Source organism: Nelumbo lutea, chromosome 1 (assembly GCF_056320005.1).
Source record: "Nelumbo lutea isolate HS-2025 chromosome 1, American lotus-T2T, whole genome shotgun sequence".
Classification (NCBI taxonomy): Eukaryota; Viridiplantae; Streptophyta; class Magnoliopsida; order Proteales; family Nelumbonaceae; genus Nelumbo; species Nelumbo lutea.
In genome coordinates this window covers 147,147,603-147,170,784 of record NC_142684.1, presented here as the reverse complement: position 1 = coordinate 147,170,784, position 23,182 = coordinate 147,147,603, and the positions used below count along the sequence as shown (strand labels likewise).

The 23,182-nt window shown below is 40.3% G+C and overlaps 1 protein-coding gene across 1 annotated transcript; it reads right to left on the bottom strand.

The window, feature by feature from the left end:
- Positions 1-20,429: 20,429 nt before the first annotated feature.
- LOC148878220 ((RS)-norcoclaurine 6-O-methyltransferase-like) lies at positions 20,430-21,853 on the bottom strand. Its single transcript, XM_088951246.1, has 2 exons — positions 21,054-21,853; positions 20,430-20,917 (listed from the first exon to the last, which is right to left on the bottom strand). The coding sequence occupies exons 1-2, from the start codon at positions 21,795-21,797 to the stop codon at positions 20,621-20,623; spliced, it is 1,041 nt and encodes a 346-aa protein (XP_088807372.1). The 5' UTR covers positions 21,798-21,853; the 3' UTR covers positions 20,430-20,620.
- Positions 21,854-23,182: the final 1,329 nt, after the last annotated feature.

The window sequence follows — 23,182 nt, the reverse complement described above, 5'->3', positions numbered from 1 at the left end:
AATATAGATTTGGATTAGGATAACTCCTAACGAGATTGGGAGGTTTCTTAATCACTAATAAAAGAGGGGAGAAACCCTAAGAAGACTCCTTTTCCTCCAGTAGCCGCTGCCATCTATTGCCAGTTCGAGTTCTCTATGACGGACGAACACTACTGATTTTGTTCCATCATCACTATGTCATCTTCAGTGGGAGCAGTTCTTGGGATTTTCTTTGGGCATGAACACCGATGTTGGGAGATACTGCTTCTCCGGGTCAGGTATATCCCTTCCCTTCTCTTTTGGTTCAGAACTAGTTCGGTTTTGATTCAAGATAAATCCTGGAAAATTCAGGGAATACAATTCCCAGTTGGAAGAATGGCAAGAATTTTTTGATGTCCATATGATGGATCTTACCATTTTGGTGTCCATATGATGGATCTTACCATTCTTTCTATGGTATCAGAGCCACATGTTCGAATCTTGAATCAAATAGAATAAGATCTGAACCTGCGCAAATGGGCAGAAGGTGTTCTACCTAGATTTGTGCAGACTATTTTTCTTTCTAGAAAATTGTTTCTAGATGTGGGATGATTGATCTGAAATTAATTTTGAATTGTTCTTTATTTATTTCTTGATTTCCTGGGCTGTTCATACCTGGAGATCGAGATACAGATTCAGCGCAGAATGTTTGCGCATTCTTTTAGCAGTTTCTATTCATTCGGTTTGTAAATATTTTTTTTTATTTTTCTAGACCGAATGTATAGGATTCAATCAAGTTGTAATTAATTAATAGAAATTAGGTTTTCTGTTTTTTTTTTTATTTTTTTATTTCTTGATTGAAGTTGGCGGCGGTGCTGGAGGTTCGCAGATATCGCTATCGCAATCTGCGTTTTGCAGTTTATGAAACAGCAACCCTGCGTTCTAACCTCTATTTTGCAGGTGGATTTGGTACGAACAGTCTCATGTCTGATTTCTGAATGTCTATAATCAGAATTATTAATTTCAAATCTTTCTTGAATTGAAAATAAGTTTCAAACCGTTTTGGACCAGATTGGACCGAATCTAGGGTTCGAAGGAGACTGTTTTCAGTCATGATTTCTCCCACTTTTAGGTCTGAAACAAATGTTCAATTGTAAAAGTCAATTCGTCCCAACTTGTAAAGCCCAGTTTTAAAGAGTTAAAACTGCAAAAGCCAACTTTTGTGTGAAAGTTATATGGGCCGAACTGCTAACTACTATTCAGCCCATATACCTAGATAATATTAGTTGTTAATATTATGGACTTTTAATGGGCTTTACAACAATTGATTAATTGGATCAATTCTTCCATTTCATGTGATGTATGGATGTTTGATGTGCTGCGACCATGGGCCATAAGCACTTGGCCTGTGATGATACGATAGTGGCTCTTGCGCACACCATGGCTGAATGCATATCATTTCCATGGTGTCCCTTGCGGTCATTGGATGACCCCTCCCTTTGTAGTGGGCCCCACAACCCTGAAAGGGGTCACGTGCGGAAACCCTAGCTGAATTGGGCCACTTTGGTTTGACCTAAATTAACTAGGGCATAATTTTTGTTCCCTCCAGCAATATGAGTGCCTGTGATAGGGAGATTCATGTGATGAACTCTCTAAAGGCCTTCCGTCATTAGCACGATGATGGGTCCTTCAGTAATGAGGAAACACACCATAAAATTGGGCTATCCATTTGCTGTTGGATTTGTTAGAGTGTTTCATAAGATGATAGGGGCATCATAGACCGATGTGGGAGGGGCTTCACTACAAAATGGGAACTCTCTCACGGTACTTTGGCATAACCTGAATATGATGGGTGAGCACTCATTGGACAGAAATGTTTACCCTAAAATGGCTATGAACCATGTCTGACAGAGGCCAAAGGGAAAACTCATACGATGAGTGGATGTGATCCTTTACAAAAAGGTAGTGGGGTTATGCAACTGAAACAGTTGGCTCCATGCACCCTATGTGATTTCCAACATTTCCAGAGACATTTCGCCATCTCCATCACTAAGATATGAGGGAAATCTTAGAGATGAATAAATGGAAATGGAACATAGATTAAAATCCATATCTATGTAGGTAACATGAATCAAATTAAGGTTGGACTAACATTTTGTTGTTTTACCAGAAAATGGCAAACAATCAATTTGCAAAGCTTCTCGACGATAATAAGCTTAAGGGCCTGAACTATGTTGACTGATACAAAAACCTTATGCTGGTCCTGACTTCAGAAAAGTTGGATTTAGTGGCAAAGAATCCTGCACCGGAACGTCCAAGAGACAGGGCTTCAGAAGCCCACAGGAGGGACTACCAAGAATGGGAGGAGAAAAACTTCCTAGCCCGCTGCTATATCATAGCCTCTTTAGATAATCCGATACATAGGCAATTCGATCAGATCAAACTCACTAAAAACATATTGGATAGTCTAAAAACTATGTACAAAGAGAGTGCAACATTGTTCCTTGCAGAGGGTGCAATTGATTTTTAGATAGTCTAAAAACTATGATCGATCAATTCAGATCGAATCCCTAGCTAGTAGTTGATTTCAATCGTTGGAATTTTGTTTTGCAAAATTTATATATAAGATATATACATATATATGGTTTCAAATTATTTGCAAATGGTTTTAATTCCTGGGATCCATGTGAGCAGAGAGTGCAGCATTGTTCCTTGCAGCCGAGGGAGAGGTCCTCTCTTGTTGGGCAGTGTTTGATCATTATGGGCTGAGAGGTTAAGTGTAAGGCTATTTAAGGTTATACCTGATGGGATAATCTTGCATCTGCCCACAGTCCCAAGGTTTTCATAAAATGGCTTGGCCCAGGGACCACTTAGTGTAAGTGTTGGGCCCATAGAGTCCATGTGATGGGCTCAAGTGGTTCATTGGGCTTTCTAGTGAATTCGGCTAGGCCTTGTAACAAAGGCTAGGCTGAACCCATGTGGCTGATGTGTAGATCAATGCTTAGGTCCCACGTCATACAAAGAAGCCCAACTAGGCAGCAGTTTGGAAGCCTATTGAGCACTTAATACATATTGGGCCTAAAGCCTATTTCGAAGTGGGTTGATTTGATCAGTCACTTAAAGGGGTGGATCTGAGGTTAGGTCAAACCAAAAGAATTGAGTCTTAACCCTATCCACTCATGGAAGAATGGCAAGAAATTTTTGAAATTCACCCACCCACTCCACAACCCTTTGGGCGTCCATATGATGGATCTTACCATTCTTTCAAAAGGGATGATCACATATTTGTGAGGTGGAACAGGTGAAGGTTGTGATATGGCGGTAGTAAAGGGAATGGTTGTTTCATAAGAAGAAACATCTCGAGAAGTAAAAATTCGATGGGAATCAAGGTTGTAAATTTTGTATCCCTATTTTACCAAAAGGATAGCCTATAAAATTACATTTAGAAGCCTTTGGCACAAACATCGAAAGGATAGCCTATAAACTTTGTCTCCCTTTTTGACCAAAGGATGGCCAATAGCATAGCACAAACATCGAAATGTCCGTAAATGGGTGTAAGAAGGAGTTTTGCCAAACAACAACTCATAAACAGATTTACCTTGTAATGGCATTGTAGGAAAGTAATTGATAGTGTAGGCTACAGTGAGAACACATTCTCCCCAAAATACTAAAGGGAGTGAAGCTTGAAAAAGCAAAGCCCATGCAACTTCCAGTAAGTGACAGTGTTTTCTCTCAACAACACCATTTTGATGAAGAGAGTCTACACATGATGCTTGATGGACAATGCCGTTGTCCATAAAGTATTACTGTATTGGGCCTAAGAGAAATTCTTTACCATTATCAGAATGCACAACCCGAACAATGGTGTGAAATTGAGTTTTTACTGTCACAAAATGAAATCAAGAAATTGTATGTACTGGACTTATTTTTCACAAGGAACACCCATGTACAACGGCTGCAGTATGAGATCAATGTATGAGATCAAATGGTAAGCACCCCAAGGTGGGTTTGGCCTTTTCACATACATCGCAAGCTTTATTTGGTGAAGCTAAGTTGCCATTAGAGATGATTGACAGTTGGTGAGACGAGGAATGTCCTAGTCTATTGTGCTAAATATAGCCTTCTATAGTACGAAGAGATAGAGCAACTGAAGGTTTTATCTACATCTATCTAAAGAAGGTTTCAATTGAAAATTTTCAGAATTATTTAAATATTATAATGAAATTATATACTAACTTTAAAATATTTATTCAAAATACAAAAAAAAATCATAAATAGATTTTATAATATTCATATTAATAATAGCTCTATATTTTTACAAAATACATCATGAAATTATGTAGTAATAATATAAATTATAATGAATTATTCAATTTAAATGTTATTAGAAAAATAAAAATTTGACATTCAAAAATAAAACATTATTTAAATATTTCAAAAACTAAATATCTAAAATAACTAAACATAAAAAATAGCTAAATAGTTATACAAAAAAAATATTTGATATTATGTAATAACATTAAAACAAATAAAATTCAAATAATTAGAAATTTTAGATATTTTATGTATTATTTAAATATTTATGGTTAAATATTTCACATGACGAAATTTTAAATAGTTAAAATATCTACATTATGTAATAAATTTAAAAAATTTCTTAAATGTAGAAAAATAATTATAAAATATTTCATAATTTTCCTATTAATAATAATTTTATATTTTTAATAAAGAATTATGTAATAATACTACTAAGTATAATTTTATGGGTTACTAAATTCAATAAATAATTAATATTTTAAAAATATAAATAACAATATTTTTTAAATAACTAAATAATATTGTAAATAACTAATTTCACTTATAGCAATTAATAATTGTAGAAAATAACTTTCAGAAAATTAATATTTATTAGTAATAATTTCACAACAATATTGTATATTCATTATATACTTATATATATATATATATATATATATATATATATATATATACTAAAGTTAATATTTATTATATTTTTATGAATTATTTATTGTATTTTTTGATAAATATGTTTTCAATAGTTATTTATAAATCTATTTTTGTTTTGTAAGTTAATAGAAAATAATCAATAATTATTGAAGATTAAACAACTAAAATTTAACTTTTGAAATTAATTTATTGTATTTTTGTTTAAAATTTATTTTTAGTAATTATGTATTTCTTATAATTTAATAATTTATTGATTAATATTTATTAGAGATTAAAGTATTATTTGAGACTAATTATTGATTAATTTAATATATTTTCAGTATTTATTGTATTTTTGTAATTATTGTATATTTTATTAGATATCTATTGTATTTTCATTATAAATTTATTTTCAATAATTGTGTATTTTTGGTATAAATGTTCAATAATTATTGGGTATTAAACTATTGTTATTTATTAGAGGTTAGACTATTAATTTAGCTGAAATTAGGAGTGTTCAAGGATTGGTTTAATTTAGTTACAGGATATTTCGCCAATCAAATCGACTTGGTTAGGTTGGGAGTTTGTCACTCGAAAACCGACTAACCATTTGTGAAAATCCACCAACTTGGGTTGTATTGGTTTGGGTCTATTTTTGGTTTGGTTTTTTTGTTCAAAAGATTTAATGTTAAAAATTAAATTTAAATTAAATAAATTAAAATTGTATTTTTAAAAAATAAATTATTAAAATTAAATTTATGATATAAAATATTTTAGGTTAAGAAATATGGGAATTTTCCCACTTTCTTGTATTAAAAAATATATTTAAAATATAAAATATATATATATATATATATGGTCAAGTCAATTCAATTTTGGTCAATTTACAAATAACCAAACTAAAACTGACCTAACTTAGTCGAATGGGAAAATTTTTGAACCAAAGCCGATTAGAAATACTAGAAAAGTAACCAATTCAGGTCGAATTTGATCCCATTGATTAAAACAATTATATACTCTTATATATTTATGTTGTTTATCTTTCGCTTAACAAAACTCATGCATCACATGGGTCCTGCTAATATATTATAAGAGAAATCAAGTTTGATGCAATAGTTTCTCAACACGGTATATATATATTAAAGTAATTATCTCTTATAAAAATTGTTAACTTCTCCTCGATAAAAATGCTAAGTTATGAATTTTAGTGCCAACATATGAGAGAAAGAGATCATCAATCATCATCCCTTGTTGATGACTAGTGAAATTTCCAATCATCCCCCTTAGACCTCATTTTGAGGGAATCTGGAAAAATCTAACCAAATTTGAGGTGCAATCTACTTATCCCAACTTTTATTTTATCGAGCTTCAATGCCGCACAATTTGAATGCATGGAGCTATTATGCCAGGGTTGCCAACTGACAGCTCAACTCAACGAGATTCTCTCTTCACATCACCATTAGGAAATTTGTTATGATAGCAATCATTGCAATGATTGCATCGTGAATCATTTGTTATGATCTTCAGGTCCATCTATATAACGATTGAGTAAAATAATGATTGGCATCTACCTTTACCCTTAAATCGTACTTTATCCCTACCTTCTTCCTCTCTGAGTGGTGAGAAAATCACCATAGCTCAAGGCAAACCCAAAGCCTTGTCCCGGAGAGGAGTTAAAACCAAGGATTAAAATAGTGACATGATATATATCGACAAGATATATATCAATATTGGTGTATATCGTATCGTATCAGTCGAGACTGATACATTCTGATACACGTTGATACGCACACATCTCTTGTCTTTCTTTGAGTGGTGAGAAAATCACCATACCTCAAAGCAAACCCAAAGCCTTGTCATGGAGAGGAGTTAAAACCAAGGATTAAAATATCGACATGACACGCTCGATATAGGGCATATCGACAAGATACAGAATAGTATTGGTGTGTATCGCACCGTATCAGCCGAGATTGATACGTTCCAATACACGTTGATACGCACGCATTGTCTTGTTTAAAAACCATTGTTATGAAGATTCAAACTCAAGTCTTGACACCCATGCTACTATGTGCTAACATCTCTTGTCTTGTTTAAAAAGCAGTTGTCTTGGCGAGCTGCAAGAAAATAGTACCAAAGTGTCTAGGTTACTTTACCTGGAGTGGGCACTCCAATGTTTAAGTTAGCGAAGAGTGTTTTGGAGAGCTAAAATGCAAGAGGACTTGAGAGTTGCGAGAACTAAATCGCATGTACATTTTCTGAGGAAGGGGACGCCTTTATATAGGCAGATTATTGTGAGTTTCATGAAGCGTGTCCAAGATCACCAGCTTGTCTGGTTCAGAGGTGGTTTCACACCCGAAGATGGACTCCGTGTAAACCAATAATGCTTATTCGGTTGCCTCCGAAGTGGGTGGGACGGGGTCAGCTACATCGATGTGGTGTTGTGATCCCAGGGGAGTCAGGGACGATAACCCGCTTAAGAAGGAGGTCTCTCATCACATTGTATAGGTTGCTAATTGAGCCTTGGTCAAGTCGGCGTAAGAGGAAACAAGGTTGGCATAGGCATGTTGCCTCTTATGCCGATTTGATACCTTTCAAGTTGTTTGCAAGTCAACCTACCGAGGTGGGGCCAAGAAGGTCTAGATGGGTGTGAGGTGTCCAAAATGCTCCTGAAGTCTGCTTACATGGTACTATGATGTCATTTAACAGTTCTGTGGTACCACGTGTCGCAATGTCACTAGAGGGCCAAATCAACAAAGATGATCTATCAATAGCAAGGTGTAGTGTTTCATAGAACCTGTGGAGGTGATAACGGAGGAGGTTTGGAACTAGTGGGAGTGGCTTAATCTAGAGAGTGGAATCAATGATGATCATATGGAAACAATCATTATAGAAATTAAGTTTCACGCAATGACGATGTTTCTTACACAATGTTTTGAACATTCAAGGGAAAATATGATATTATAAAAACCTTTGAAATGAGCCAGTTAACGGCTTTGAAACGGTATGATTGTATAGGTCTTTTTATCTGCAGCCACTCAACAAGACATATATAAGTTGTTTTTTTTAATTTCAGTGTATATAAATAATTTATCATAGGAAAAATTCCCAATTGGTACCCTGTACTTTAGGCTGAGTGCCAATTTAATATCCGAACTTTAAAACACGACAATCTAATACTCAAACTTTCAAAATACGACAATTTAGTATCTACCGTTAATCATCTATTAAGTATTATGGCAAAAGACACATGCCTTTTAAGTGTCATCTAATTTTCTTTATTAACCATCAACAACAACTGTGTAAGAAATGCCCTTCCCGGTTTTTCAAAGACTAATGACTCAATGTTTTTCGTTGCCCTAAACAACTGCTCATTGCCACTATTCATCCTCTTCGGGTACTAGATTGTCGCATTTTAAAGTTTGGATACTAAATTGGCACTCACCCTAAAGTATGGGTACCTATCGGGAATTTTCCCTTTATCAAATGTACATTGTATGTAAGTGAATTCCAATCAACCCACCAACAAAGTATGTCCCACTTTTATGGTGACCCTAATTTTATAGTCAGATGTGCAAGTTATGAATTTCAACTTCGAAAAAAAAAGATCCTTAGGTTGTGTTTGGTTTGAAGGAGATATAATTCTCCTTTTCTTTCAAACCAAACATAGCCTTATAAACATTATTAAATTCTCCTAGAAAAAAGAAGGGGACCCTTATAAAAATTATCAAGTTCTAAAGAAAAGCAAAAGTTATGAATTTAAGTGCAAACATTTGAGAGAGAAACCCGATTCAGTCAGGGCAAGGTCCATTCCAACAACCTTCATAGCCTTGCATTGGGAATATCTCCCAATGAAATAAAACGCGGAAGTACGGAGATGTTCCCAATGCAAGGTTGTAAAGGTTGTTCAAACACCTACGATATCTCCGCACATTGGGAATATGTTCATACTTACGTGCTTTATTTCATAGGGAAATATTCTCTATTCCCATGAAATATCTCTACTTGCACTAATTGAACCCGACTTCCATAGTATTATGCACAGGCAAGGATTAAAATAGCGATACTATACGCCCGATACGGGGCATATCATATTGGTATCGGACTGCACCGATTAATGGTGCGGTGTCTCAGAATAAAAAAATGGAAGTGAAGTAATTTGAACCCACGTCGGTCGATGCGTACCTAATGCCCAAACACGCCTTAACCATAAAGGCATTAAGGCATTTATTATTTTGTGTTAGTAAGTGTAATAAAATAATTTTTGTTAAACTTAATGGTTACATGCAAACAAAAACCAACGTACATTTATTTTCAAAAACTTCAACTATAAATTAAAAAGAACAATATTTAAAATTTGTATTTTATAAATTAATGGAATAAATAATTTATAAAATCCACATATATATCAAAAATGAATTTTAATTTTAAAAATTTATGCAAATAAAATATTCATAATAGTATAATTGTTTTAATACCTAAATTTTATAATTTGCATATGGTATATATCTTAAATTTTTATAAATTATTAATTAATATTTTAATTTGCATTAAATAACAATGTATTTATTATTAACAAAAATAAAAATATAGTTTACAAAGTATTTGAGAATATAATATAAATTGAATCTATCATATCCATTAATCTAGATTTTATATAAAAAATAATTTTTAACTTCAAAATTTTATAAAAATAACATATTAATAATATAATAATTATTTTAGTAATTAAAATCTATGAATTTTCATATGATATGCATTTTCAAAAATATAAATTTTATAATAACATATTTATTGTTTAAAAAAATATAAATATTATTTATCAAACATTCAAGAATTTTTTTTAGTTGAATTTTTTGTTAATGTTAAAAAATAAAAATAAAGAAATAGAAAAAAATGATATAATAATTCAAATATAATAGTTGCATATGTTTTATACCTTACACTTTAATAGATAATAAAATAATATTGGCATTTTGTATATATTAATTTGTAAAAATCTATATAATATTTTCCTTGGACTCTTGGTTGATGTATTATTTATAAAATTGTATAATATCTACATGTCCTGCTATATTAATTATAATATATTTCTTCATATGCATATATATATATATATATATATATATATATATCGTTTAAATATACAATTCCTATATATTTATATATTATTTATAGTTGTTTTGACTTTAAACTTAATGCTATTAATATATTTATGGAATTTGTGTGCATTTTGTTAGCGTATTTAAGCGTTTCCATATTTTTTTGTTTGTATCAATGCGTTTCTAAGCATATCCATATCTAGGTTGCCCGATACCGATACTTTAATCCTTAACACGAGGAGATATTCCCGATGTATGGGGGTAGTGTGTTATGGGTAGACATGGGTAGAGTTATTATGATCTGGAGATACGAAGTCCATTAATTACGTCAGTTTAAGAAAGAATTCACATTTGCGCTCCCACAAAGGGCGCCCCATAGCATATCCCAACGGTAAAATACAAAAACCTCCCCTGAAGTTTTTGACAATCATAAAAACCTCCCCTCTAGTTTCATTTTAACAAATACTGATGTAGTGCAATCTGACTGCTCCCAGCTGGAGGTGATCTAGCTTCTAGTAGACAACTGACTCGGTTGTTCTGCAAAAAGCGAATCAAAGAACCCGGGGTTGCTTACCTGGCGTGGTCGCTTTGATGCTTAAGTTAGTACTTGGTTGCGAGCTGATAATAGCTTAGAATGCAAGAGGGCTAGAGAGTAGAGATTATGCGTACCTTTCTCCCCTGGGGGGGTGGAGCCTTTATATGATGGAACCTTCACGGGTTTCGCGGAGTGGTTCCAGGATCCTCATTATGATGAGGTCCATTTCCATGTTAATTGGGGATAACGCTGCCAACTGATAAGATTCATCATTTTCGTCCGAATCGGACGGGGGAGATAATGTTAGCCATTGCGAGGCGTGATCCCGTGAGGCACAGAATTTGGTGGCGAGATCTTCGGGGTTGCCATGTAGTGGTCGGTTAGTATTACCTAAGCTAGTGCCCTTTGGATCCGACCTTGTACGAATGCTAAAGTTCCTTGGGACCGAGGTGGTCCTGATGCGATCGTTCACCGAGGTGAACTCGTTCCAAGGTGGACTTGCCTCGAGGTGGTTCGGTTATTCGAGCTTGATCCGTTGCAGACTTGGTGTGTCGGGCTGAGCTATCATCCTGCTAGTTAGGTCGTGTCCACGTGTCCTCCTATTACTAGGTCGGGCCAAATCACCCTACATCAATTGCCCCCCACTCCCGAGCCAGGGGTCCCGACCCGGTGCGAGGAGTTCATGATAAGCCAAGTGGATTTGGTTTGAGGTCCAAGCAGATAACCAGATGAATCATGGGTTGGACTTGCTCGGCCACCCGGATCTATAAACTCCGCGGACGTCAAAAAATGTGCTAAACCGATTTTATCTTTGGGGGTCGCACAACTTGTTTTCCTAGGAGCCGTTGGATTGCTTCGATCTCGACCGTTAGTTTTCGAACATAGCGGCTATAAATAGGGGGGCCTGTGACTCATTTTTCTCACCAAAAATTCACAAGTCTTTGTTCTGAGGTCGCGTCGGAATCCTTCAGCTCGCTTCTTACTTCTTTGTTTTCCAAGGTCACTCTTTTCTTGGTTAGTTCGTATTTTCCTAAGCTTGTTGTTCCTTTGTTTTTTTATCATGTCTAGCTCTAGTGTAGATAGACTTTTAGGTAACTCTAGTGAGGTTGAGGGTGCCGAGGTGCAATCTGCGGCCCCTGCTAAGGAGGTCAGCTTGTCGCTGGGCGACTCCCCTCTTCAGTCTTTAGAGGGAACTTCCATGCCCGAAGTTGAGCCATCTCGGCTTGGGAAGATTGAGGTTCGGGAAGAGGATCCATCCTCTAGAACGGAGGCCCCGTCTTCTTCCCGGGGTCAGGATCCAGATGACTTCGGTCCTTCTACTTTGACCTCAGATAGGCTAATGTACTTAGTAGCTTGCTGTTGTCTTCCCGATAGCTTAGTCTTTAGTCTTCCTCTAGGTCAACATCCTTGGGCTCACGATCACCATGAGCTTGCGGTCTTTGAGGAGTAGCTCGCGGTCGGGGTGCGCTTCCTACATCACCCCTTCATCATAGAGGTAGTAAAGTTTTTTAACATCACCGTCGACCAACTACACCCAAACTTCATCCGAAATATAGTTGGTACCATCTCCTTATTCCACACGTATAACCGACCTCTGTCCCTAGATATCTTTAGCTCGATCTGTGCGATCAAGAGAAATTCTGCTTGTCTATGCAGGGACGTCAGGCAAAGCTATTACATCTCTCCTTGGCCTGGGTTCAAAATCCTGTTCGGCTGCTCGAACAAGGTTCCTTCAATGTCCAAAATTCTGAAGGGTGGTCTTTTCCAACTCACTGGAGGGTGGCTATCAAGGATCTTGGGGTGAGCTTAGATGTGGAAACTAGGGTAGTTATCAACTTGTGGAGGGACCTCGGCCTTGAGATGAAAGATTTCTTGGCCGAGGAGAAGCTCGTGCGAGCTAGTCTGAGCCCTCCTGGTAGGTTTTCACCTTGGTTTTTTACTTTAAGGTTCTCTTTAGTTCGCATCTAACCTTTTGCTCTTGCAGTTACCATCCCAGACGTCGATGCCAAGGACCTTCTCAAGAGCGTTCAGAGAGGGAAGAAGAGGAAGGCTTCAAAGAAGCCTCGCCGAGAGGCTGATTCTTTAGCCCCTGCCCCATCTGAAGTCCTCACCGTGGAGTCGATCTCTTCCGACCTCCCTGAGGAGGAGGTCTGTCCTCAACCCCCCATAGTGGACTTGGATGATGACCAGGAGGAAGATGCTCAGCCTCATGAACCGGGGAGCACTTTTGTCCCCAAGCAGGAAGGCATCCAACCTCATGGGCTGGAGATAGCTTCTACATCAGGACCCAAGTCCCCCAAGGAAAGCACAATTACTCTCCAGCTCGAAATGTGCAAGAGCAGGGATGCCATCTTTCTTGATGAGGTCGCAGAGTGGACTGACATGCCTACAACCCTTCTTAGAGGCCGAGCTGCCAGTTATTGCATGGTGGTAAGTATCTTACTTTACATTTTATTTCCTTGTCAATTTTTCAAATGTACTTACCTTGGTTTTATTTACTAGGTGAACTCCGCCATTCATTCGTTAATGTGCCAGTCCAAGATCTGCCTGAAGCAGGCTCGGGATGCCAAGGAAAAGGCATGATAGCTTCATCGCGAATTGGACATAGCTCAGGGTGAGATACTTCGGGCCAAGAATGGAGCTCGAAGCCAGCAGGGGCTGATCTTGGTCATGACCAAGGAGAATGCAAAACAACAGGAACTAATCTCCGCACTGACCGAGGAGAAGATGAAACAATAGGAGCTAATCTCAACGATGATCGAGGAGAAGGCGAGGCTTCAACGAGAGATCAAGATTCTTGAAGCGACGATCCAGGAGCAGGCTAAGATCTTCGAGACTGCCATCCAAGAGGCGCGAGCTGAAGAAAGAAGGCACGCTATCGAATGCTTCACGGGATCCTCGGAGTTCCTTGATCTCCAGGTCGAATATGGACCGAGCTTCTATCATTCCGGTTACAAGCTGTGTAAGTACTTGATGCGGCAGAAGTTCCCCGATCTTGATCTCGGAGTCGTCTCTATATCGGGCCTTACCCCCAAGGTGGCAGAGGCGGCAAACAAAGAGCCTGACTCATCAGATGAGGAAAGCGACAACAAAGTCGAAGAGGCAGGCCCCTCGGGTCAAGAGGACATGGGAGAGCACATGGAGACCGACCCGTCTGGCAGTCCTCATGCATGTTTCTGGATTTTTCTTCTTTTTGTGTTTTGGATGTACACATCGAGGCCACCGAGCTCGGGTTACAATGAAATCTTTGTACTTACACTCTTTTCATAAATGAAATACGAACTTTTCTAAGTAATCCTTGTGCAAAAATATAACCAAAGTAAATGACTCCCGATCTGGGCAACAAGTGTATAGGTTACCCGAATTGTTGAGCTACCGAGCTGGACAACAAGTAAGGATAACCAAAGTAAAAATTTATCTAAGTGTTTGTTACCTCGAACTGTCTACTTGGACTACTAGTAGGGGCAACTTTACGTAATGTACGCCGGGGTGAGTGACATTGCAGGGTATATACCCGACCTGTCCGCGCACGGGCTACTCATTTAAATGTCGGTTGTCCCTAATGGGCCCAACCTGTTGATATATGCCGAAGTGGGCTAGACATCGTAGAGCTCACACCCGAGCTTCTACGCCTTAGGCATTAGAGGTACTTTGCCTATGTCGAAGAGGCAACTAGGACTTATATGCCCATGCCGAGGAGGCAACTAGGACTTGATTGCCCATGCAGAAGAGGCAACTAGGACTAGTTCACCCCAGCCGAAGAGGCGACTAGGACTTATATGATGCCGAGGACTTTCATCAGCTTGACACTTTTAGTCCTTGGACTTCTGGGAGTGACTTGCAGTCCGCTCTCTAGTTCGACGATCACAAGTAGTATCACCTTAAATTGCTGATGTTCCACACTCGAGGTACCTGTTTTCCTTCTAAGGTTTTGAGCTCGTACGTACCTTCCCTGAGCACCCGCTTTACTCGATAAGGACCTTCCCAGTTCGGTCCGAGCTTACCGACACCGAGCTCAGGCACCATAACTTTTCGAAGGACTAGGTCTCTGACATGGAAGTGCCGCTTCTTGACCCGGACGTTATAGTACCGAGCCACTCTTTATTGGTAGGCTGCGGTCTAAATATATGCGAGGTCCCATACTTCTTCCACCAGGTCGAAGTTGGTAAGGAGCTCGTCATCGTTGGTTTCTTCGTCGTAAGTTTCTAGGCGTAGTGTAGGTACCTCTATCTCAGTTGGGATCACTGCTTCCATGCCATAGATGAGGTTGAAGGGGGTTTCGCCCGTGGCGGTCTTCACGGTAGTTCGGTAGGTCCATAACACACTGGGCAGCTCGTCTACCCAAAGTCCCTTAACTTGGGCTAAGCGGGCTTTTAGTCCACGGAGTATAGCTCTGTTCGTGACTTCCGCCTACCCGTTTGCTTGAGGGTGTTTCACCGAAGTAAAATTATGTTGTATCCCCATCTTGGCACACCAGTTCTGAAACTTGATATCTTCGAACTACTTACCGTTGTTAGAGATAAGCACCCGAGGTAGCCCAAAGCGGCATACTATATTCCTCCAAAAGAAGTTTTATATGCTTCGAACTGTGATTGTTGCTAAGGGTTCCGCCTCCACCCACTTCGTGAAGTAATTCACTGCTACCACCAAGAATCTCCTTTGTCCTGTCCCTGGCAGGAATGGTCCAAGAATGTTGATTCCCCACTATGCGAAGGGCCATGGGCTGGTGAGGTAGTTCAGGGCGGCAGCAGATCAGTGGTTGATGTTGGCGTGCCTTTGGCATTTATCGCACTTCTTAACAAGCTCGAGTGTGTCTGCCTTCATCGTGGGCCAGTAGTACCCTTGTCACAACGCTTTCTGGGCGAGAGCCCTACCCCCCAAGTGTCCGCCACACAGGCCTTCATGAATGTCACGGAGAACGAGCTCGACCTCTGTGGGTTGCAAGCAGCGCAAGTAGGGGAGTGTGTAGGATCTCCGGTACAGCCATCCGTCTATTATGACATATTTGGCTGCTTGTCGCTCTACCCTTCTGGCCGCATTGCGATCTACAGGGAGGGTCTCGTGAAGTAGATAGCTTGCGAGTGGGTCAATTCAGCTCAGTTCTGCTTGTGCAACAGGAGCGACCTATTTTGCCCACCGAGAATGTTGGCCCGAGTTAGGTTCTCTATATACACGGTCCTCATGGTGTTGTTGCTCATGCTGGCTAACCAGGACAAGGCATCGGCCTTAGTGTTCTCGGACCTTGGAATCTGCTTGATGAAGTATGATTGGAAGCTGCATAGAACTTCCCTGACCTTGGCTAGATAAGCAGCCATGCAAGGGTCACGAGCTTCATAATCGCCGATGACCAGGTTGAACATGAGTTGGGAATCACTACAGATGACAACATGTTTAGCTTGTACTTCATTCGCTAGAGTGAGCCCGGCTATCAGTGATTTGTACTCCGCTTCGTTATTAGATGCTACGAACTCGAACCGAAGAGCGTACTCCAGCTTCACCCCGCTTGGCCCGTACAAAATAATGTCAGCTCTGCTTCCTTGTTGATTAGATGAGCCATCTACGTGGAGGATCTAGGGTACCTCATCCCAGGTCGGTCTTGCTCTAACCGGGACAGGTGTCGCACTGGTTGAAGCTTCCTCTCTGTGCTCGAGCTCAATCAATTTGGGGACTGCGGTGCTGAACGTGCATTCTACAACAAAGTTGGCCAAGACTTGAGCCTTAATCACTGTATGAGGCTCATACCGGATGTCGTACTTGCTGAGTTCCATGGCCCACTTCATCAGTCTGACAGATACCTCGGGCTTGAGTAAGATTTGCCTCAGAGTTTTGTTGGTGAGAACGATGATGGTGTGGGCTTGGAAATATGGACGAAGCTTCTGTGTTGCTATTACCAACGCGTACACCAGTTTCTCGATCTCTGGGTACCCTACTTCAGTGTCCTACAAAACTTTGTTGACATAATAGATAGGTCGTTGGACCCGATTTACTTCTTTTATTAGTACCAAACTGACTACATCATCGCTTGCGGAGAGGTACAACTTTAAAACATCTCCCTCCTCGGGTTGGGTCAAAACCAGGATGCTAGCTAGGTATTTTTTGAGCTCATCAAAGGCGAGCTAACACTCTTCAGTCCACTCAAAGTCCTTACTTTTTTTAATTGCCTCGGAAAAAGGCAGGCAGCGATTTGCCGACTTGGATATGAAGCGAATCAAAGCGGCTATACAACTGTTTAGCCTCTTAACCTCCTTCAATTTACGAGGTGGCCTCATATCTAGGATGGCCTTTATTTTTTCAGGGTTGGCTTCGATGCCACATCGGTTAACTATGTAACCCAGGAATTTACCCGAGGTGACACCGAAGACACATTTTTTAGGGTTTAACTTCATATTATACTTGCAAAAAATTTCAAAGACTCATTGTAAATCATTTATTAAACAATTTGAAAATTGGGTTATGACGACCACGTCGTCTACATAGCACTCAACCTTGTTGCTGATCAACGGCTCAAAGATTCTATTTACAAGTCTTTGGAAGGTCGCCCCTGCATTTTTTAGTTCAAAGGGCATGACCTTGTAAAAGTACAATCCTAGTTCGGTTATGAATACCATTTTTTCCTTATTGGCAGGGTCCATCTTGATCTAGTTATATCCTGAGTACGCATCTAGGAAACTCAGCAACTCGTGCCCTAAGGTCGCGTCCACTAGACGGTCGATCTTAGGGAGTGGGAAACAATCCTTTGGGCAAGCCCGATTTAGGTCGGTATAATCGATGCACATGCGCCATTTATCGTTGGCCTTTTTTACCAGAATGGGGTTAGCTACCCAGCTCAGGTAATGGACCTCCCTGATGAAATCGACTGTGAGGAGCTTCCCGACCTCCTCGTCGACTATCCTCCAGCACTCCGGGGTGAGGCTGCGTTTCTTTTGTCTAACAAGCCTGACTATAGGATCAATATTTAACTTATGAGTTATTATCATTGCATCTATACCGGGAATCTCTGCCGTAGACCATGCGAATATATCTAAATTTTTAATAAAAAAAAACTTACCAGCTGAGAACGGAGAGGTTCCTCGACCGATGCATTGATCTGGAGAGTTCTAGCTGGATCTTCTATTGAAATAGGGGCATGGATTATTTCTTCTATTGGTGTAGCTCGCTCGGTGTACTCCGTAGGTTGCTCCAGCTCGAGGTCATCCGCTAACTTGGCTTTCCCTTTGAGGGCGGCGACATAGCATTTGCGAGACTCGAGCTGGTCGCCTCGCGCTACCCCTGCTCCGAAGCCCGTGGGGAACTTCATAGCCAAATAGTAGTTGGATACCACTGCGCGAAGTGCGTGGGTGATGGGCCGACCTACAATGGCATTGTACGGGGAGGGAGTCGCGACCACTAGGAAAGTGTGCTCGAATCTCGCGATATTAGGCCATGTATCGACCTCCACAGGTACTAAAATTTTCCCTAGGGGTCTGACTTCTTCTCCGCTGAAGCCTACCAAAGGAGTACTCGCGATATTAGGCCATGTATCGACCTACAATGTTTGATGTCGCTTTCTTGGAGCTAGAGCTTGTCGAAGGCGTCCTTGAATAAGATGTCAGTCGAGCTCCTGAATCCACTAGGACACGCTTAACTTCAAAATCGTTAATCCTCATCTTTATGACTAGTGCGTCATCATGGGGGTATTGAATCCCATGCGTGTCGTCTTCTGTAAAGAATATGGGGTCTTCGAGCCTTGGTTGCTTTGGAGAATTCTGTTCTTCTCGTTCTAGTTCACGAACCGAGGTCTTCCCTGCTGTCGAGGTGCAACCCACGACAATGGACCAGCCAGTAATCATATGGATTACCTGCAGATCGGTCTCTCTTCGAGCAACTGTCTCTGGGGCTGCTTGCTCTGTCTACTGCTGGACTCAGGAGCATCTCTCCTTTGCTCCCCTTGTCGATCTGTTGATGTTCTCTGAAGCAGGAGGAGTAATCTATTTGTCCCTCCTGCCGCGAGATGAGACTTGGCTCCCAAGGGGATGTGGAACCTGGGAAGTCTGTCCTCACTGAGGAGGGTGAGTGTTCTAATGACGACATCTGCTTTACTGTGGGGTCGGATTCCGAGATGAAACCGACTGTTGATTTTGCGGTAGTGGAGAGAATTATTGCTAATATTTTTGCTAGTAAAAGTGGTGTAGGACCTGTTGCGGGTAATGCTGGAATTGTTGGACCTGTTGCATTTGGACCTGAATAGTCCGCACGCAGTGTACTAGGTCATCAAGCTGACTCTGCCCGACTACACAGGAAATCATAGAGGGTTCAGTAAAGGTTGCACCCACCGTAGGAGGGAGTGGGGCATTCATTGGTGCTATGACTCGAGGTATGTTCAATGTTGGAATCCCATCTGTAGAGAGAGGCATAGTGAACTGACCGATGCACACGGATAGGACCTGAGATTGCCCTCGGAGACATTCATTTCACCGTTCTGTCCGACGTTACTAGAGGATGCCATGGATGCTTTTCGAGGAAAGAGGCTTCTTGTAGTGTTTCCCACAGATGGTGCCAAATGATGTAGCGCAATCCGGCTGCTCCCAGTTGGAGCTGATCTCGCTTCCAGTAGACAACGGACTCGGTTGATCTGCAAAAAGCGAATCAGAGAACCTGGGGTTGCTTACCCGGCGAGGTCGCTCCGATGCTTAAGTTAATACTTGGTTGCAAGCTGATAATAGCTTGGAATGCTAGAGGGCTAGAGAGCAGAGATGACGCGTACCATTCTCCCCCGGGGGGTGGAGCCTTTATATAGTGGAGCCTTCGTGGGTTTCGCGGAGTGATTCCAGGATCCTCGTTACGATGAGGTCCGTTTACGCGTTAATTAGGGATAACGCTGCCAACTGATAAGATTCATCATTTCCGCCCAAATCGGACGGGGGAGATCTTCGGGACCGAGGCGCAGAATCTGGTGGCGAGATCTTCAGGGTTGCCATGCAGTGGTCGGTTAGTATTACCCGAGCTAGTGCCCTTTGGATCCGACCTGGTACGAATGCCGAAGTGCCTTGGGACCGAGGTGGTCCCGATGCGATCGTGCACTGAGGTGAACTCGTTCCAAGGTGGACTTGCCCCGAGGTGGTTCGGTTATTTGAACTCGATCCGTTGCAGACTTGGTGTGTCGAACTGAATTGTCATCCTGCTAGTTAGGTCGTGTCCACGTGTCCCTCTATTACTAGGTCGGGCCAAATCACCCTACATCAAATACCTCCCTTGCACTTTTGAAAAACTCGACAAAAACTTCCCGTCCGTCACTGTCCCAGATGGAAAATGTTAGATTGATGCACCAATTTTTTCCAAATACACATTCTATCTTTTTATAAATTATTTTACATACAAAATTACTGAAATAACCCCATTTTAACTCAACAAAATCCTCTTTTAACGATCATTTCAGTAATTTTACATACAAAATTACTGAAATATATTTTTTTGTTGAGTTAAAATGGGATTATTTTAGTAATTTTGTATGTAAAAAAATTTATAAAAGGGTAGGATGGATATTTGGAAAAAAACGGTGAATCAATCTAACGTTTTCCGTCTGGAACAATATCAGAAATAGAGGTTTTTGTTGAATTTCTCAAAAGTTCATGCGAGGTATTTGTTAAAATGAAACTATAGGGGAGGATTTTATGATTATCAGAAATTTGAGGGCAGTTTTTTGTATTTTACCCTATCCCAACAGTATATTGGGAACATCCCCGACTGACAAACCTCCTCCCAATGCACTCTATGATCTCGTTCAAGAATTTGGTTCCAAAGGGTGTCCAACTCATTATGTAAGCACCTCTGTCAACAAACACCTACGGAGGGAATCCGGAAAAATCTGACGAAATATTGTGAATGCACCCAGTTTAAGAATTAGGTCCAAATACTAAAAGTAAAACTTTTTATTTTACCGAGTAAGATTTGAATGGCGCAAAGACAGTTTGATTAGTTTTGCTACTGTCTAAAACAAACTTAAACACAATACAGGCTTTATCTCAAGGATGCTCCAGAGTCCAGAGAATATACTAAATTACAAATACCACGCACAACGAAAACAAAATTAAGCTTTATCATGTCAAGGGAACACTTCTATAATTGATTCGATTGCAGCGATGGGTGTTATCTTGTACCCGCTGTAACCCGCCTCCTTGAAGAGTTTATGCCACTCTTTTTCACTTCTCTCTTTACCACCCACTGTGACCAGCATGTCCATCTCCATCCCCAGCCTTGCACCAGTGAACTCATACGACGATAATTCCACATCCATTACAATATCCACGATCACTACTTTTCCTCCTTTCTCCGATATCGCCTCCTTGCATTTCTTCAGAATCTTTACGCAGTCCTCGTCTCCCCAGTCGTGTAACACCGACTGATCAACCAGCAACCATTATACAAATTAATAATAAAACGTAACAGAGCCTTAATCAATAAAATGATGGAAGTATAAATTATAAAATACTGATTTGGGATTCATTCGTTGATCACAGGTTTACTCGCTCTCTCACCTTCATGAACACCACATCCGTTTTCGGAATTGATACGAACATATCGCCTCCGATCCGAGTCACCTCGGGGCACTCGGGCGCGTTGGCTACTACGTGGGGCAGATCAAACACCGCACATTTTATATTGGGGAACCACTTAGCGATGGCACGCGCAGCCACCCCAGTACTCCCGCCCACGTCAATTAGGGACCCTACTCCATCAAGGATGTGCGCCTTCTTGCAGCCCTTCACCAGCGCGTCCGTCACCATACTCGTGTGACTCGTCATCGCGTCGCTCAACAACTGATTCGCCACCGAGTCCTTCTTAAAGTACTCCCTGTAGTGCACGCCGCCGTGACACTTCTCCCAGGGTGTCACGGTACCTTCCACTGCGGCACTTAGGTGGTTCCAAGTGTCTATCTCGTACAATTGCAGGAGAACGAGGGATGCCAGGTTCTTCTCCTGGTTTTTGACCAAGAGCTTGGACGCGGGAGTGAGCCGGTACTTCTTTAACCCGTCGGAATCGACCTGCAGGTCGAAGAGTTTCATGTGCACGAGGTAACGCAACACCCTGTACAATCCGTCTTGGCTGACAGAGGGAAGAGGGATGGAGGAGGCTAACTCGGAGAGAGTCATGGGCTGACCATGTTCGTAGAGTATGTCCGCGATCCCGAGTTCGATCGCGCATTTGAGAGTGAATGACTCGACGAAGCCGTATATGTGTTTCCACACTTGGGCTTGAGCTTTCATGTCCTCCTCCTCCATGGGGTCCGCCTCTCTCTTTCTCTCTTTCTCTCAAAAGCTTAGTGATCGATCGAATTGGCCTCTTGGCAAACGCAGAGAATTTCTTTTATAGAGCTGATCGACCACTGATTTGTGGCTCCGCTAAGACCAGTAGGAGACCTTATCATTACCGCTGGTGGCATCTTACGTAGGCTGCGTTTGTTTTCGGTATAAATATTTATATATTTGTTTTTAGTATAAATTTCATATCGAAAATTGATATAAATTTTAAATACCGTTGAATTTTATATTGATAATTGATATAAATACTATATCAATAATACACTTAAAAAAATTCCAATAATTCACTCATTTTAAACTCGATCAACTGTATTTAACTTCATTAATGTACCTTTACATCAATGACAAATTTACACTAAAACAAACACAGCCCAAGGAAAACACCAACATTCATTACTTCCCGTTGTAGTCGGTTGACCGGTGGGTAAGACTGGAAATTGGAAGGGTATGGGCGGCTACTCAAATAGCAGCTGGTTAGTTGACCAGCGTAGTAAAAAATTGAGAAAACAATTAAATAAGCATGAAATCTTCTCACGTGGGAAGAGCAACAAAAGGAGCAGATAATCACGTGTTGCATGGTACTTCACTAGAAAATAGAAAGAAATCACGTACATAATTGAGATTTGAGATTAATGAAGCTTCCTCGGTCCCATTCATTAGCAGCTCTTAGTATCAGTTAAAAACCCTCCATTCAAAGGGAAGGGACTGACACTTCACTGATCACTATGACTACCTTGGCCCCTCAAGGGTGAAGGGGAGTTGGATTTAGGGCTGTCAATACGCTGGGTCTCAGCCGGGAATAAAACCACTATACTAATATTATATAAACCCACTATATTTCAATGTTATATATATAATTAATCGATCGGTTCGGGTCTTAATCGATTCAGAACAGTCAAAACCGATCCTGACTCGATAATAATAGGGATAAACATTTTAAAACCGAAACCGACACAATAGGGCAGTAAATGGAATCAAAACTGATATAATCAGTTCGGTTGGTTCAATTGTATCAGGTAGATAACCCATTGATAGCAGAGATTGGGAATCGATCTACGGAAAGGATTGAATTCAATATATCTATATAGAGTTCGGCTTCAGTCAGGGCAAACTCTGTTAGGACAGCCTATCCTGCCTTGCATTGAGAATATTTCCATACTGATATATTTTATTTTATGTCAATGTAAGGTCGGAAAAGGCTGTTAGAATGGTGTGGTTATGAATTTGCCCTGACCGAAGCTAGTTTCATCTATAAACACTCCTTCTTAATTTTCTGTTTTTTCGAATTTTTTATTTTTTTTAATTCCACATAATTACCCATTAAACCCATAAAGGAATTACATATA

Excerpts from the sequence above, each read along its gene's own strand:
- LOC148878220 (XM_088951246.1), bottom strand. The coding sequence starts at position 21,797 with ATGGAGGAGGAGGACATGAAAGCTCAAGCCCAAGTGTGGAAACACATA. Across the intron at positions 20,918-21,053 it reads CGGATGTGGTGTTCATGAAG|TCGGTGTTACACGACTGGGG; the intron begins GTGAGAGAGCGA and ends CTGGTTGATCAG.